Source organism: Orbicella franksi, chromosome 11, assembly GCF_964199315.1.
Source record: "Orbicella franksi chromosome 11, jaOrbFran1.1, whole genome shotgun sequence".
In the NCBI taxonomy this organism is placed as follows: domain Eukaryota; kingdom Metazoa; phylum Cnidaria; class Anthozoa; order Scleractinia; family Merulinidae; genus Orbicella; species Orbicella franksi.
Window position 1 is genome coordinate 18,276,711 of NC_138155.1, and position 18,948 is coordinate 18,295,658.

General features: G+C 39.8%; 1 protein-coding gene and 1 long non-coding RNA gene across 4 annotated transcripts in view; both read left to right on the forward strand.

Annotated features, from left to right (window-relative positions):
* Positions 1-12,418, forward strand: part of LOC145503127 (uncharacterized) — a 382,969-nt gene extending 370,551 nt beyond the window's left edge. The window contains exons 4-6 of one of the 3 annotated variants that reach the window (XM_081482588.1): positions 11,237-11,303; positions 11,972-12,028; positions 12,098-12,418. In XM_081482588.1, coding sequence (XP_081338714.1) covers positions 11,237-11,303; positions 11,972-12,028; positions 12,098-12,111 — 138 coding nt within the window. In that variant the 3' untranslated portion in view covers positions 12,112-12,418. Of the gene's footprint in view, positions 1-10,978; positions 11,304-11,971; positions 12,029-12,097 lie in introns of those variants that run through there. The other 2 variants (XM_081482589.1, XR_014051434.1) reach the window with 2 other exon arrangements.
* Positions 12,419-13,209: 791 nt separating this feature from the next.
* LOC145460240 (uncharacterized) lies at positions 13,210-16,956 on the forward strand. Its single transcript, XR_014039818.1, has 4 exons — positions 13,210-13,240; positions 13,331-13,408; positions 14,302-14,410; positions 14,844-16,956. It is a non-coding gene; the product is annotated as an uncharacterized LOC145460240 (long non-coding RNA).
* The last annotated feature ends 1,992 nt before the right edge of the window (positions 16,957-18,948 follow it).

The following is an 18,948-nucleotide window of genomic DNA, read 5'->3' on the forward strand; positions in this document are numbered from 1 at the left end:
TTCAACGTCAAGCTTTCGGTCTGTTGTTTAACCTATGTGGAATTTTGTCATAAGATACGATTGCTGCTTGTTACTTGTTACATCAGTTCATTAGAATATAACAGAGGCCTACTAGGGTAAAGCGTAGGGAAAATCTGCAATCTCTCCACCAGTGGCTCACTATCACTCTTCTGTTAAGCTCTGCCAGTTGACTGACTTGACTTGTGGCTCCTGGCCACGCCCATCCATCAGTATGTCACCCAAGTATGTGTTGAAAGAAAACTTGAGATTTTATCAAATACGATTAGCATTACAACCAGACCGATTGCGTGTTGGGCAACACTAAATGACAATGTGCAACAAGCTTTTCTGGTTTACAGTTTAACTGTTTTTCCACTTATCCACAGTCAATTAAACTAGCTAAGCTCAGTGCTTGTATAGCTAAGTGCATGACCACTGTAAATATAATATTATTATAATAGGGATGCCAACTGGTAATTGACTCAGCAGAGCTAAACTGAAAATTATTTAGCCTAGTGATCCCTTCGGGAATCATCTGGTGTTTCAGTGTAGGCGTTAAGAGAGACCACTGAATCCTCACGGCATACAGATATCTGATTTCAGGGAGTACCCCCCCCCCCCCCCCGCCTCCCCTGTGACTGTAGGTACAACTAAAAGCCATTCAAGAACAACAAGTAATTGCTCCTGGATAGGACAACTTTAAAAAGCGCATTTCAATCTACCGTCCCAACTTTAAACTTTTAATTGGTTTATGTAAATTGCAAAATGTTGAACATTTGCACAAGAGCAGTAAAAGCATGACTGGGCTGGTCGTACAGTTGTGTGACACTTTTACTGAGTCTCAAATATCAGCCACGCAGGTGAAGTAGCTCGGTTGCTGATATTACAAAAACTAAACTTCGACTCATGTGGCCCCTGATTCTTATAGCAGAAAGCTTGGGCTCTTTAAGGCAATGTTGAGTGGTATTGAAGGGAATCGACAGCTTTTAGGTATGTTTCCTGTAACATTTTCAGAATAAATTACTCATATCAATATTTTGTTTATTTGTTTGGGGTCGTACCGTCTCACTTAAGATATAGGCGGAATTTATTTGGAACTTGCCACTACACCTTTAAACTTACAATTTTGATGACTTCGGTTTGATTTTGTTTTTGTACCAGTAATACATTGCCAGATTGATGTCTCAACTTCTTCAACTTGAACCTAGATTGCCTGTTTACCAAATTAGAATAAGGGCACGATTCTGATCTGCTTCGAGATATTTCAACTCGATTGATCTAAAGTCCTTTAATATCCTTACTGCTAAACAGTATTACAAGTTGACCCTTTGTTGTGTCTTAACGAACTCAAAGCGTTTTGGTGAATCAAAAACATTAAGGTTTCGAGCAAAAGAGAGACTGTTCGCAGTCTAGGATATCTCTTGCGTTTGTAATGACAACCATTTACAGTGTTGTTTACATTAACCGAATTACATGCGATGATGGACAAGAAATTAAGCAAAGTTAAAGCGCACTGTTTCAAAAACGTCTAAAAACAGTTTTTATATTGTGGACATTATGTTTCTATGATAGCAGTGAATTGACGCGATTTTAATTAGCGATAGCCTTTTATTTTCCCTATTGAAATTTGATTTGTCTCTTGTTCGTCTATAAATATTGTGTTATTTACATCCAGCACATTGACATAGCTTTTCGTTTTTCTCAAAAGGGAAAGACTGCGAGTTCGAGCATGAAACTTGGCATGGAATATGTTTAATAATGATATTTTAAGGCTGTCAAGTAAAATAATCAAAAAGTGAGATACCAGACGCATTTTTATGCTGTTAAACATGACCTATATTTTGCCATTATTTTAAACACGCTTCATAGGTGTTTTTAAAATGGACCTGAAAACCATTATACAAACATATCTGAGATTAGTTTAAAACAAAGAATAAATTAGAGTGGTTGTTCCACATTTGTGTGAAGTTTAAAGTCAACTGAATTTATTTTAAGACTTTAGCAGCACTTCATTTTCGCACCCTATTTTGGTCATTTTATTACACGAAAAACCGCATTTCGAGTGCACTTTCAAATTTGCGCGAATCTCTAGAGAATAAAAATTCACTGGAACTTTTAAATATATTTTTACAATTAGGTCACCAAAGGGTATCTTTGGGCAAAATATGAGCAATTTGCCAAGTGGATCGTTGACTGGCACTTCTTGATCCTAACAGTCAGCCATTCTTAAGCAAATGTTGTGTGCAACAGTGGTGCAATTTTTTTTACTTGCTTCTAGTTCAGTTCTAGCCCTGTCTCTGTCATGAAACATTGGCAGAGACCCGAGAGATAGGGACCATCTCTCTCAATGTTGCATAACATGGAGAGGGCCAGAACAGGACTACCTTGCTTCTGGCTAGTCACTGAGAACGTGAGAGTAAAACTATGAAAATAATTTATTTATTAATCCTAAAGTATTTGTGTTCCTCAACTTATTTCATTGATGAAAACTTTTAACACAAGGACTCACGTGTTGCTTTTTATCTGGTCACACTGATTTTAAAGTGCAAGCTGGCAAGTGTGAGTCATGGACTGCAATATGGGCTGTTACCATTGGGGAGAGTTTCTGGTTCTCTGTTCATCAAAGATTTGTCACAGGCCTGAGCCCAAAGGGAAGAATTGCCCTCAATCTTCTAGTAAATTCATGGACTCAATTCAGTTTGCCGTGTGGTTAATTTCCACAGATCCTTGAGTGACATGAAACAACTTCTGGACCTGTACCTAATCAGGAGCCGGTCATGGGCTGCTGACCTAATCAATGGGATGGTTGATTCCAAGAAGTTTCTCGGTTTCTTGAAACACACACATTTGCTAGAAATATTCTTCACCTGTGACTCAAATTATGCAATAAAATCTGAAGTACTTTTAGTGGCTTTTGATATCCTTGTTACACTGCATGAGCGGTGTGATAGTAACTGCGTTTGTTTACTTCACAAATTCCACTGTATTGAAGAACGAACTAGCTTGGTTTCGTCTTTTTGCCTTCTCTCTAACTCATCCAGCTCCCTCCAATTCTTCTTTGATAATAGCATCGTTTGTTTAATTATCAATACATTAACTTTTCATGGGAACAGATACATGTAGCCTCCTACGGGCTATTGACGGCATAAAGCTGCTAATCTCTAACATCATTCCAATGTGTATACACCATTGGGGCCCTTTTTTATTTCATACAGAGTGCAATGTCAAAGTGGAAAATGCACTTTTCAACTGGAAACTGAGAATGTTTTGTCGCTCTGAGAACTGTTCCCAGCCTTGGCCAATAAGGGAGCATGAAATCACATTCATTCATAAACGAGAAACAGTTCTCAGTATCCACCAATGAGAACCAGTGAATTTTTCATCGTAAACAAAATGTCTGGTAAGCATCTGTCATGAATCACCGATAAGTAATTATTCTCGAACGTTTGTTTGTCATCATCTATTAACCACACATGAATGAGTTTACACAATGGTCTTTTATCAATAATAGTCGAGTTGAATCTTTACGAATTTCGACTATCTACAAGAATGGTGTTTACGTGGCTCTTTAACTAAGCTTATCAACAACAACAACAAAATGTACTGGGGATATTAAATTGAAAACTTTCTAGTTCAGCCACAGAAGTCCACATAATTGCGTTGCGGACAATACAACGTGAAATTCTGCTTTTCCATTTTTCTTTTCTAACAAGCATATCAAGGAAGGTGGCAACTTACCAACAGTATGTCGATCCGTCGTCCAAATACAAATTTCATTAACTTTTTCCTGGGTCCGTAAATCTAGAAAGCAAGTAATCATTTTCCCTGAAATTCGCGCCAAAATTTTCCCAGACTTGTTTAGCCACTGTTTCATTACGATCTCTTTGAGTATTTCCTCGGCAGCTTGGGGGATACCTTGTCACTTCTGATAATTTACCGTTTGGTGCAATCATTTTGATTCGTTCTTCAGCACAATTCCAAGCTCCTTTCTCTGAAATTTACCCTTAGCGCGCGCCAACCCACCACGCCGGACGACATTTCCGATTTATGGCTACTTTATCAGAGCATATCATACATTGAAAGGTCACCGGCAGGCGATTTAGGTCAAGATATTTTTAGAATTGAGAACTGTTCTCGTTTTCTACCAATCGACACGGTTTATATTGCTTGTATATTCGCTTGAAACAGCTTTACAAACTGATTATTTTCCTGGACGGATGATCAGTAATTCTTCGGACCACAGAGCAAAGAAATATTCTGCTGACATCTAACGCTTAGAAAGCAATACCGTAAAAACTCGTGTATAAGCCGCACCTTTTTGCTGAAATTTTGGGCTTAAAATGGCGGGTGCGGCTTATATACGAGACCATTGTTTTCAGAGGGGGCTAATTGCCTAGTTAGTGGTCAGATATAGCACTTAAAAACGCAAGTAAATAAACATTCAACATTTTGAAACCTGTTGCTGTTGTTGATCATTGCTTTTGATAGAAGTGGTGACTCCTAAAGGAGCCTTTGTCTCTTCAGGTTTTAAACCTGAATCTTCTTCGCGAGTAGTTCTTTCAAGCGATTCATTTGTACTTCCTTTGCGCAGCTAAACTTTAACTGGCATGGAATCTCCATTCCTCCACAAAGCTGCTTACAATGCCTTCTGCGACCGATCACTTCAATACTGATCTCTCTGCCATGTGCAAGAAAATACCACGCTATTCGTGAGAATTCACGGGGCAAATGACCGACTGTTTCGGTGTTCTTCACAACTTGCACCGTGTGTTTATCCATAGGATTGTTAAACTTGCGTCGAGCAACAAGTTTTTCACCAATTGAAGGCTTCCATACATGTTTATAAACATGGTATCCACGCACAGCTGATGTGAAATGGAACTTTTCCATGTTGTTTATCGTTCGTTCGATCGTTCAATTCGATCGATCTATGTGACTTGGCCCAGACTTCTTATCGGTTTTTAGCTAGCCAATCAAAGTAGAGTGCATCTGTGAGGCGTTGCTAAGTGACCTAACCAAGCCGCATGCTTGTGGCTGTAAATAAACCTGTTTTTTGCATGAAAATTGATTCTCAAGGAACTTTATATTCAAATTTTCGATAATATGCTCAGCTTATACAGTTACCTATGTAGCATGGATCCTAAATCATTTTAGTTTTGTAGGTATATTTGTTCTATGATCGTGAAATGTCACAAAAACTTGTGCTAAGAAAACACAAGGGTCAAGTCATTCGCAACTTGAGCATGGTTAACCGATTGTCTGTTTATTGTCTATTTAAACCAATCAGATTTTACTCTGTTTGATCCGCGCAAGAGTCAAAACATTCGACACATGTCTTCATACTGTCAGTTTATTGTCATCATGTCAGGAAGGGGTTCTCCCAGAGCATCGTACACTGCGTCTTTTAAACTTCGAGTTGTTGCATATGCTGTAGAAAAAGGAAATCGTGCCGCTGGAAAGCAGTTCAGTATAAATGAAAGCTGTGTGCGTTGCTGGCGCTCGCAACGTGAAAAGCTGCTGAAAACACCGCGAAACAAGCGAGCTCTACGTGGTCGATCAGCTGCATTTCCTGAACTTGAAAAAGAAGTCGCTGCGTGGATAACCGAGAAACACAAAGCTGGCACTGGCGTATCCACCAATGTCATATGCCTTAAAGCAAAATCAGTGGCGCAAAGGCTAGGACTGGAACAATTTAAGGCATCTAAATGCTGGTGTTATCGTTTCATGGACCGATGTGGCTTCTCCATTAGAAGGCGGACCACGATTGCTCAGAAACTTCCCCAAGACTATGAAGAGAAGTTGATCAAATTTCAGCGCTATGTGATGGCTAAACGGAAGGAGCATGACTTTGATCTTAAATACATTGGTAATGCAGACCAGACACCACTTACGTTTGACATTGTAACGAACAGTACCGTTGCAGAGAAAGGAGTGAAGAGCGTCCCACTTCTAAGCACAGGTCATGAGAAGGATAGGTTTACTGTTATGCTCACCTGCCTCGGAGATGGAACAAAACTCCCACCTTACGTTGTGTTTAAACGGAAAACACTTCCTAAGAACTGGAACTTTCCTAAAGAGGTTGTTGTCAGGTGCCAGGCAAAGGGCTGGATGTACGAAGCACTCGTGAAGGACTGGTTACGAACCGTTTGGAGTAAAGTTGGTGGCATCAGCAGGCAAAAGTCCATGCTTGTGTGGGATTCGTTCCGAGCCCACTTATCCAAACCAATTCGCTGTACCTTGAGGTCTCTAAATACGGAGCCCGTAGTGATTCCTGGTGGCATGACCAGCATGCTTCAGCCATTGGATGTATCTATCAACAAACCCTTCAAGGACCGCATGAGGGCAAAGTGGCAAGAATGGATGTTGGCTGGAGAGCACACCTTTACTGCCGGAGGTCGTATTCGGAAAGTTGAGCTTGATGAGATCTGCAGATGGATCAGTGCTGCCTGGAATGACATACCAACTGAAATGATTACGAAGTCGTTCCGCGAGTGCTGTATCACCAACGTAATGGACGGTACAGAAGATGAAGAAATCTGGGAAGAGGAGTCTGACTCGGATCCATTCACAGACATCGATGAACTGGACGGCGATGAAGAGTTGTACTATGCAGATGACTTTGAGCGACAACAAGCAGAAATTGCACCTGAATTCTATGAGGCCATTTTCGGTGAAAGTGACAGTGAGGACTTTTATGGTTTCTAACTGAGCTGAACGATAGAACATTTTCACTTTGGACAAAGATTGATAAGACGAACTTCAAATTTTGCACATGTAAATAGTTTTTGCGTAAAAGTAAGGATAGGTTAACTTTTTAATATCGATAACACATGTACCGGTTTCTCTTTTGGATACAAATGTATCATTTAGTATTGTAAAATATAATCTACAAGTCCATTTATTTGCGTGTGTATTTCTCTTGTGTCCAGACTCTCTCTTTAAATGACTGCGTGGTTACTAAGCAATCATTTTGCATCGATCGGTCAGAGATTGTTTTGCTCGGATTTCCGTTTGAATTTCATCGTTTTCCACCATCACCTTTAGCAATAAAGGCAACATCTTGTCAAAAGAGCCTCTCTTTAGGAGGATATCAGAAATTCCGTTGCAGAATAGCTTGTAAAAGGTATTTCAAGAGTTATTTAGCTCGCAGCAAATACACAGCATCAGATTTGACCAAGCTTACAATGTACAAGTAATCACTTTCTTTTGCTCAGTGCTTTTTAAAGAGTTCTTTTTTTCAAAATCAAGCTCGAAAGTTGGGGGTGCGGCTTATATACGAGTGCGGCTTATACACGAGTTTTTACGGTAATTCGTGTTTTCTCAAAACCACGAAATGACGAAACACGACTAGGGCTTTCGAAGTGTCATGTTACGAGATCACGAGTGTTGCATGTTGTTTTGACGTCATGTCACTCGTCTCCGTTCATTACATTTATGGGGAGACTGTAACCTGAAAATCTGTTGTCTTTGTTTTTCTGTCTCGGTGGCCTTCCATAAAATAATATATTTACGGCAAACCGAATAATAAAATTTCGCATCTTAGCGGGAATTATCCGCCTAACGTATTTTATCGCGCTCTGCAAGGGTGGCTGAGCATTGAATTTTCGCTGAACAATTTCCTGTGCTGCATAGCTTTCTGTTCAAACATTCCCACAATTGTTCTCGTTTTCACCCAATTGGCGTTTTGTTTATCCGAGAACTGTTCGCAAATTCAGCCACTTAGCGTCAGAAAACCACGACATAATTTGCGTGTCACCCCCGAGAAGTATTTTCCGATCGTAGAAAAGGGACTTATTGTTAAATTGTGAGAACTGTTCTCAGTCTTAGCCAATAGGCTGATGTCAGTGTATCTCTGCATTAAAGAAAAGGAGTAATTTAGTTACTTGTGACGAATGGTAATATCCGATACTCGCCGAGACACCTGTTTGAAAATCCGAGACCAAGACCAAAACACGCAAGACTTCAACACCGAAATAAATGCAATATAAACGAGACTTCGAGACTCTTCATAAAGGCTGTTGACATTTCGAGATCGGATGAAAAGTTTGCGAGACCCAAGATTTTGGAAGTACCATTTGCCACCCCTTTTAATGGATTATGGGGACAACGAGTGAAATGAACCTGGCCGACAATTTCTTGCCTGTGAAAAGGCTTTGAATTCTGGTTGTTTTTAGTCATTCTTTCGCGCTCTCCACCGGGATTACTCGGCATTGAATTGTCGCTAAACAATTTTCGCGCCACAGAGCTCTGTTGTTTTAACATTCCTGTAACTGTTCTTGCTTTCAGCCAACTGGCATTTTCTTTGGCCGAGAACTGTTCGCAAATTCAGCCACTTGGCGTCAGAACAGACGATGGGATAATTTTGACAGGTTCCGGCTCAATTGCCTTTGTTTATTCTTGGTCTTGGCTAATCGGCATGCACCCTTGTTATAAAAGCTAAAGCAGCACTACAAGTGTCACAATGTACTAAAAGTTTCTCAAATGAGACATTTGGTCGTGTTTTGTCCTTCCTGTGCCCTTATCCCTTCACATGACCGGATATGATACAATGTGATGATACAACTGGTTACTTTGCTTACAAAACGACGTAACATAAGGAAAATGTGTTCAAAATGCAAAATGGCTAGCAGAGGAACACTACCGTGAGAAACCATGCAATACATCAATGCTGACTCAATTCAGACAAATATAAATTCAATTTTTTGGAGTATGTTTTTACTCATTACACCTTGGAGAAGGAGTTCGAGTTATCGTGAGTAAAATCCTTGACCTGAAGGAAGAATAGACCACTTCGAGTTAGCAAAAGGTTCGAGTTATCGCAGGTTTCTTTCGTGCATACTAAGGATGACTCAGCATTGAATTGTCGCTGAACGATTTTTTCGTGCCGCAGAACTTTTTTGTTTTAACATTCCCATAACTGTTCTCGGTTTCAGCCAATAGGCGATTTGTTTGTCCGAGAACTATTCTCGAATTCAGCCACTAGCTTCCCACCCCTTGAAATGAATGTGGCTTTGTGTACTCAGTCTAGCCAGAGAGCCTACCTGGGCGGTGTATACTGGCTAAATCATGGAAATCGTGTAAGGTCCCATCAGTTTTATTGCGTTTAGCAAATTTGAAATCAGCATTTATTGAAATACTGAAGCGGCCGATTTCCTTGTCAGGGTTGCTTCATCTCACACTCACCAGCTCAAACCGATGGACTTTGTGATCACGAGTGGGCTCAAATGTGTTACTAAATAAACATTTTTGTCTTCTTGTCACCTTATTTCAGTTTCCCAGTGTCCCTGTAAACATAAATTTTGCTCTTACACCACTGGAAGGCTCCACAAAATTTAGCAGAGATGAAAAGGACATTCAATGCAGTCAACAATTTGAATGTGAGACCCTCCTTATCTCTAATATCTGAGAAGTGTTCTCGGTCTTGGCCAATCAAGAATATGCTCATGGAAAGCGAGAACAGCATTACAAGCGGCACGATTAAAATGAATTTTGTCGAATGACACATTAGGTCTTGTTTTGCTCTTTCTGTGCGCCTTTCTCTTCATATATGCCTTTAACATGTGAGTTCAGGCAAACTTCCGCAAAATTGTGCACGCAATATAGCATGAAAGCAGGATGTAATTCCAAGTCGACCATTTGCGTTTCTATAGAAAATCATATTTCGTAATACAATTTGCCACTGTTCGTTTTATTCAGGCTAGTAAGCAAGTTAAGTGGAGAGACTGGCGTTTCTAAGAGATGCTGGCTTTTATAAACATTTTGCAGAAACTCCGCTTGACTTTTCAACCACTTTAAAGTATTCTCAGTTTTCACGTGCCGTCATGAAAAACTAAAATTCAAATGTAAACAGACTTTTGTATTTATATCTCCATCACGAAAAAGAAGTTTTAGAAATGTATCTGCTAGCATGTTTTCAGCTCGGTAGCGTGCTTTGTTTTGAAAATATAGCAGTTTTTGCAGCTGAAGAATCAAGAAATTTTCAGAGAGCACCAGTTGAAGCTTGATACAGGTCACGTGCAGCTCACTAGGTGAACCGTTATCCACGAAATTAACCACAATCAAATAAACCGTTGAAATTAGTTTGTTCCAAAACAGTTTTCTCCCTTTACGTGTTTCACAAATTGTCCTGTTTCCAACGGTGCAATTCACTTCCGTAGTGGAGATCAGTTCCTTTGTTTATCTCAGCATATATAATTATAAACTTCAGACAACCGGACTAGCAGCATTTGAGAGCAGCAAACCGCAAGAAGTGCAAAATCCAAGCTCGTCTGAAACTACAGATATAGTGGCTAAGTTTTTGCCGATAGCCCCACGTAATGAAGACCGGCCTATTTTTCCACCTGGAAAAAGTACGACACTCCAGATTTTGTCACTACTGTTTTGTCAATGAGGGAAAAACTTTACGAGTGGCAAGGAGATTTAGGAGATGCGGAGGAACCCACTCAAGAGAAGGATATCCTCAAAAGATGGAAGGCAAGCAACAGCATCATTTATCGGAACTTGAATGTAAGTGACCTATTTTTTGTGAAGGCGAATCCTTTCATGTTCTTGGTGTTAGATTGTAACTATTGATTTTCTCGAGAAAAAGACAGTAACCGTTTAGACTATCCTGCCTTTGATATTTTTAGGTAATCAGTAGATTGCAAGATGAACTGTCATCCACAAAAGCCAACCTGGATCAAACACTGCTTCTCGAAGTGAATGATGAGTTGGTAGGTCCCAATGTTTTTTGTTTTTGTTTTTTTTCTGTCCCTCCCAAGTTTCTGGCAAATCCTGGGATAAAAATCCTAAAACCTGGCATTTCCGCCAATTCGCGGAGCAAAGTATTCACTGACATCCCCGAAGCAGCCTCTGTTAGAGGTGCCACCCCTCGTAACTAATATTCAGGTTTTCACTGACTGATATAATTGTATGAATCGATTACAGGAAAAACTGAGCAAGGGAAACACTATGAAGACTGAAAGCTTGAGAGTGCGAGGTAACACTTTGCTCTCAATGGTCTATGCTTGGTGCCTTATTTGATTAGTAGACGATTCGTCTCTCTGGATCAACAAAGAATATGTCAATCAGGAATAGTAACAGCAGATTACGCACCGCAATTTTTGTGTAACTACATTAATGAAACATTGCATCTTGTACTAACTCGCTACATCCACAGCTAGTTCACCGAATGGTATCTTCTCAAGGCTTCCAGTAGTTTATGGCAGGTGGAAATATTAATTGTCTTGGTTCTTAAGGCCAAACCAAGAGCGAACGCAAAAACCACCCAGACAACAGGGAAAATGACAAGAAAGTCAACTGGAGTAGGCTCATCCATACTTGATTTTATTTACAATCTGTCTTGCCCCTTTGGCAAAGACTGAGATGCCTATAAAATGTTAGTTTCCCTTACTCGCTGCAGATAACCTTATCGTCGGGCAAAAAGCTCTTGCTCGACGACCAGCACTCTTCGAGTGTTGTTCTCCCCTAGTCACCGGAATCAACAGTGGGAGCCCCATTAGACGCCATACCATAATCTGGCTCATTTTCAGACAAGAAAGTCAAAGAAATCCGTAAATACTGACTAGTAAAGGTATCATGGCTAGGGGAAATATTTGGTCGAGGGCTGAGTGATCTATATAGATGAACATTTGAAATTTTGTATGTAATAACCAACTGCGAGCGTCTCTACTATGCCTTGGCAGGATGTACGAACATTAACGTAGTAGGCTCCACTAGCTTTCATCTCAGGTTCTTTAACTTTGTTATCCTAGTGTTTTTTCTTTTGTACAGCAAAGGCTAGTCCATGGCACCTCCCGGTCCCAACTCGGACGTTCTAACAAAGCGACCACCTAAGCTCTCTAGCACTGAGATTGGGAGTGGCAGACAAATATATAGTATCATAAACCATGACACTGTTACTAGTGAGCCCATATAGCCGTAGCGCAACTGTCTTTGACCACCTCGTAATATTGTTGTCATTGCTTTTAAGAGTACCTCCACACCCCTGAAGAAAATGAAAGCCGAGTCACCCGACGAGCCGGAATCAGTGAGTAATCACCCTTGCATCACCTATTTGAATATTGCTGTCAATTTAACTTATGTCTGATTCTTTCAGCAGATGCCCCATAAAGACACCAATAATATGACGCCACCACGAGCGGCGGAGACGAGAGGACTCCAAGAATTAGACGTTTCAGAAAGAAAAGAAGAACAGGAACCTACGAAAAGCCAAGAGGTAAACCGATGAACGGCTACGTAGAAAGGAATGAATTATGTTGATTTCACAAATGGTTTACATGTGCAAGAAAATAATTTACTACTGATAAGCTGTTTTCCTTTGCAGGTATCCAGTGGCATGTTTGTCGCTGTCGCATACAGTAACTGCGATTGTTTCTTTTTGGGAAGAGTGCTGAAGGTGGAAGATGGCATTTTTTCGATAACGTTTTTGGAACAAATTCATGGGAAAAAATGGTGTGTTCGGTTGGCCCGCTCAGGTAACAGTGGAGACTGTGGACACCAAATAGGTGTTTATCACTGACCTATGTAGAAGCCGAGGAAGCTGGTACAAACTGGCTAACGCCTTAACATTCCCCAGAATACAGGAAGTCCAAGAAGCATTCCCTCAGTGCAAAGAGGCACTAGTAAAAAGACTAAAGATTTCTCAGGTAATTACCATCATTTGATAGCTGACATAAAAAGCCTAAAAATGTGGTAGCCGGGAGTTACCAAGGATTGGCTGCCCAAAGAGAACTAAACTAAAAGGAATTCAACTCTATTGCTGTAGTCAGTTTGATTTGCTTTTTTGATAACTACGTCTTCACAATTTCACCCTTTTACAATTTGGCAAAAATTCGTTTTCGTCAGGTTCAAGCCATATGGAATGACACTTCCACCCCTTACTGCACTTTCAAAACTGGTGTTACTTGAATTGGAAGGATATCAAAACACTGCAATTAGGAATGCCGTACATCCAGGAATCTTTAACGATGTCTCTATTTGAGCCATCGACAACCTGGATGGCTAAATGATTCAGTAAGTAGGATTTTACTGATAAGAAACAGCTAATGTGCACTCAGTTAACTACGCATCCACTAAATGCGAAAGGAGCAAGATTCCAGCGCTCTCTTGATTTTTGGTTTCGCTTTATAGAAACAAATGCAAAACAAATTTACACCTTTTTTTACCTTTGCGAGTTTCTAATAGTCTCCTTTAATATAATGCATATATGGCAGTATTAGAAAAACAGGCCAACAAAAACGTAAGTATCAGACGACTGTTACGGTCACTGTTGCGTCACATCACGAGTAGCAATTTTAATTAAAAGTAGTTTAAGAGCTCTCGTTAACAGTTGCAGGGCAAGTTCGTTATCACTGCGAATAGTTTTTTCTATGAAAGAACTAAGCGAGGGAAGCCCTGGTGCAAAAGGGTAAGTAGCTGACATACACATTACATTGATTTCATACCACTTTGAACGTGCAGAATTAATTTTTTTAAAAAATTGGTATAAATAAGGCTCACAACTACGCAAGGGTTCCCTTAAAATTTGAAATGGAAATAGAGGGAAATTTTAAGGGCGTCTAAATGTTGGTCATTTTACAGTAAGACTACTGTGTCCTTTTATGTTCAAGCTTAACTATCCATCATGTAACAAAGAAGAATTTTTCATAGTCATTTATCAACCTCTGTACTTTTTTCCAATGTCTGCTTATTGCATTTGGTTACAACTTGACATTTCGGCATACAAGAAATTTGTGTTCCCCCATCAGGCTGCCCAGTGGTATCACTGGACACTGGGCGTAAGTATACTTATGGGGAACTACGGGCTCAGATACTTAACCTAAACATAACTGCCACCAATAATAATCACCTTAGACAAACTGAAGCTCACTGGTTTTTCTCGAACTCGCTCATCATTTTTAGTTTTACAAAAAAACCATGGACATTAACAATTTATCGTATAACCAGGGCCTTCCATCTGACAAAAATGGGGATTAAACTCCCGATGGAGGCTATGGCATTAGGTGTGAATCAAACCTTATTTGATCCCTAACAGACACAATTTCAAAATTAGACCAACAAATATATGAGCTACAGTGACCTAGATCATAACAGCGTCGTCAAAATGCCTAGACCACAATAAAGATAAGAGCACTTGTTATTCCCTCACGTTAAACGTTAAGCGATATCTTGATAAATGTATTTGCGCTCGACTCGTCTCGAAAATCCAAAGGGACAATTTATTACAATCCGTTATTTAGACCTCTAAAAGAGATGACAAGCATGACATAAGCATATATTAATTCACAATTTCCTTGCAAGGGTCTTCCTAACTAAAAGGAGCCAGCTTGAGGGATGTTACTGGACTGACTTGGCCAGTCCTCACCCCTTACAAAACGATGATGTCAGCTGTGGAGTCTACGTATTGAAGGTAATCGTTTAGAATGTGATTCGTTTTCTCAATACTTAAACCGAAAATTACCATGGATGTAGTTAGACTCTGACATGCGTTAATTGACACAGTCACTTTTCTTCCTTACATCGCAGAGTGATAGAAAGAAAGGAAATCGCATTCCAACAGGTCTTAACCGAAATGCTGTACTTCATCAACGTAGTTAATCACTGTAAAGTCAACAAAACAAGAACAAGTTATTCAGGCAATTGTTTTGTGCCAATCGTTTCTTCCCGACAAGCCGAATTTGCAGCTATATATCGAGACAAATCCAGTCATTTTGTGAGGGACCAATTACTCGGCGATCCTTAACCCTTAACTGTGATGCAAATATAGTTCTCTCCGCAAATGAGGCCAATTTCGTAATTCTGTGTTAAGTCATTTATTACATCTACTTCGTCTTCCTCTATAGCATGACATTGATGACTACAGATGGCAGATTGCCTTCAGGCTGCTCAGTGATGGCAACTGGTAGACAGTTGGACTGGAACTGTTTTTTGTATGCGTCATTGACTTATACGCTGGCAAATACTTTACAATTTTGCGGAATTTTGCCCGACCGCCCATTAAAGCGTATATCAAGGGACAGGCGAACAGGAAGAACAAAACAAGACCTAATGTGTCATTCGACAAAGTTCATTTTAATTGTGCCGCTTGTAATGCTGTTTTTGCTTTCCGTGAGAATATTTCTTATAATAAGATGCTGATTGGCGAAGACTGAGAACACTTCTCGGATATTAGAGATAAGGGAGCTCTCACATTCAAATTGTTGACTGCATTGAATACCCTTTCCATCCCTGCCAAATTTTGTGGAGTCTTCCAGTGGAGTAAGAGCATGATTTCTATTTACAGGGACACTGGGAAACTGAAATAAGGTGACAAGAAGACGAAAATAATTATTTAGTAACACATTTGAGCCCGTGATCACTAAGTCCATTGTTTGAGTGAGTGTGAGATGAAGCAACCCTGACAAGGAAATCGGCCTCTTCAGTATTTCAATAAAGGCCGTTTTCAAATTTGCTGAACTTACACGATTTCCATGATTTAGCCAATATACACCGCCGAGGGAGGCTCTCTGGCCAGACTGAGTACACAAAGGCACATTCATTTCGAGGCGCGGAAAGCTAGTGGCTGAATTCGAGAACAGTTCTCGGACAAAGCAAATTGTCGATTGGCTAAAACCGAGAACAGTTATGGGAATGTTAAAACAAAAAAGTTCTGCGGCACGAAAAAATCGTTCAGCGACAATTCATCCTTAGAATGCGCGAAAGAAACCCGCGAAAACTCGCACCTTCCGCTAACTTGAAGTGGTTTATTCTTCCTTAAGGTCATATTCTCTATGATTTTACTCACGATAACTCGAACTCCTTCTCCAAGGTGCAATGAGTAAAAACATACTCCAAAAAATTGAATTTATATTTGTCTGAATTGAGTCAGCATTGATGTATTGCATGGTTTCTCACGGTAGTGTTACTCTGCTAGCCATTTCGTATTTTGAACACATTTTCCTTATGTTACGTCGTTTTGTAAGCAAAGTAACCAGTTGTATCATCACATTGTATCATATCCGGTCATATGAAGGGAAAAGGGTACAGGAAGGACAAAACACGACCAAACGTCTCATTTGAGAAACTTTTAGTACATTGTGACGCTTGTAGTGAAGTTCTGCAGCGCGAAAATCGTTCAGCGACAATTCAATGCTGAGTAATCCTGGTGGAGAGCGCGAAAGAATTACTAAAAACAACCAGAATTCAAAGCCTTTTCACAGGCAAGAAATTGTCGGCCAAGTTCATTTCACTCGTTGTCCCCATAATCCATTAAAAGGGGTGGCGAATGGTACTTCCAAAATCTTGGGTCTCGCAAACTTTTCATCCAATCTCGAAATCTCGACAGCCTTTATGAAGAGTCTCGAAGTCTCGTTTATATTGCGTTTATTTCGGTGTCGAAGTCTTGCGTGTTTTGGTCTTGGTCTCGGATTTTCAAACAGGGGTCTCGGCGAGTATCGGATATTACCATTCGTCACAAGTAACTAAATTACTCCTTTTCTTTAATCCAGAGGTACACTGACATCAGCCTATTGGCTAAGACTGAGAACAGTTCTCACAATTTAACAATAAGTCCCTTTTCTACGATCGGAAAATACTTCTCGGGGGTGACACGCAAATTATGTCATGATTTTCTGACACTTAGTGGCTGAATTTGCGAACAGTTCTCAGATAAACAAAACGCCAATTGGCTGAAAGCGAGAACAATTCTGGGAATGTTTGAAAAGAAACCTATGCAGCACAGGAAATCGTTCAGCGAAAATTCAATGCTCAGCCACCCTTGCAGAGCGCGATAAAATACGTTAGGCGGATAATTCCCGCTAAGATGCGAAATTTTATTATTCGGTTTGCCGTAAATATATTATTTTATGGAAGGCCACCAAGACAGAAAAACAAAGACAACAGATTTTCAGGTTACAGTCTTCCCATAAATGTAATGAACGGAGATGAGTGACATGACGTGAAAACAACACGCAACACTCGTGATCTCGTAACATGACACTTCGAAAGCCCTAGTCACGTTTCGTCATTTCGTGGTTTTGAGAAGACACGAATTATTAAGTTCTAAGCGTAAGATTTCAGCAGAATATTTATTTGCACTGTAGTCCGAAGAATTACTGATCATCCGTCCAGGAAAATAATCAGTTTATAAAGCTGTTTCAAGCGAATATACAAGCAATATAAACCATGTCGATTGGTAGAAAACGAGAACAGTTCTCAATTCTAAAAATATCTTGACCTAAATCGCCCGCCGGTGACCTTTCAATGTATGATATGCTCTGATAAAGTAGCCATAAATCGGAAATATCGTCCAGCGTGGCGGGTTGGCACGCGCTAAGGGTAGATTTCAGAGAAAGGAGCTTGGAGTTGTGCCGAAGAACGAATCAAAATGATTGCACCAAACGGTAAATTATCAGAAGTGACAAGGTATCCTCCAAGCTGCCGAGGAAATACTCAAAGAGATCGTAATGAAACAGTGGCTAAACAAGTCTGGGAAAATTTTGGCGCGAATTTCAGGGGAAAGGATTACTCGCTTTCTAGATTTATGGACCCTGGAAAAAGTTAATGAAATTTGCATTTGGACGACAGATCGACACACTGTTGGTAAGTTGCCACCTTCCTTGATATGCTTGTTAGAAAAGAAAAATGGAAAAGCAGAATTTCATGTTGTATTGTCGACAACGCAATTATGTGGACTTGTGCGGCTGAACTAGAAAGTTTTCAATTCAATATCCCCAGTACATTTTTTTGTTGTTGTTGTTGATAAGCTTAGTTAAAGAGCCACGTAAACACCATTCTTGTAGTTTGATAAAAGACCATTGTGTAAACTCATTCATGTGTGGTTAATAGATGATGACAAACAAACGTTCGAGAATAATTATAATAATAATACTTATCGGTGATTCATGAGAGATGCTTACCAGACATTTTGTTTTCGATGAAAAATTCACCCGTTCTCATTGGTGGATACTGAGAACTGTTTCTCGTTTATGAATGAATGTGATTTCATGCTCCCTTATTGGCCAAGGCTGGGAACAGTTCTCAGAGCGACAAAACATTCTCAGTTTCCAGTTGAAAAGTGCATTTTCCACTTTGACATTGCACTCTGTTTAATTAATCATTCAAAAGGTTAACTGGGCAATCCTCTCTTATTAATGCACATCATCAACAGAGATATTCTTATCAAATTTTGACCCATTTTGAACATTGAACAAATGATTTAAAATTTGTGTTTCCTTGAAGAGTCACTCAAGTGTGACACCGGCGAGCGAGACAGATGGACAGTGAGATTTAAAAGTTGGGTTTTGCTTTTTCCTTTTTTTTTAACCTTTGTCGACTATTAAGGTGATTCCTCACATTTGTATTGTGCATCCTTACTGCGCATAATTTATGGCATCACTAGTGCATGCTCGTACACGCACACATTGAAAACATGGCCGATTTCCGTTGATATTGAGTTCTGTCAGTTGAAAAATGGCTATAGCTCATGAACGAGCTCGGGCACCCCAATTTTTTTCAGTCGTTTTAATCAACTAATCATTAGCTTTGCATGAGAAAAGACTGGTCTGATTTCTCTTGCTGAAAATTGAAGAAATAAGGAAAATAGCAGCTGCACTGTAGTCTTTTCTATTTGCAGTTTGATAGCCGTGGCAAGAAATGTGGTTCCAATATTTCAACAAGGATTCAGCAGTCTGTCAAAGTCAAACTTAAAAAGTTTATTTGTGTCCGACACAAGTATTGACTGTAGTTTAAGACGTGTTTTCATGAGTCTGGGCTCAGAAAGATTTTACAATAACTTGGAATGCATTCTTGTAATAAGCATTAATTAAATAATGCTATAAAATGGAAAATTTTAAATGCCTCCCTGCTCCTTAACGAGCATGGACACCCCCTTTTTATTTTATAATTAAGGTTCTCATAAATTATGATAAATATTCAGTGGACAAAGTTTGAACAAAAATCTATTGAGAG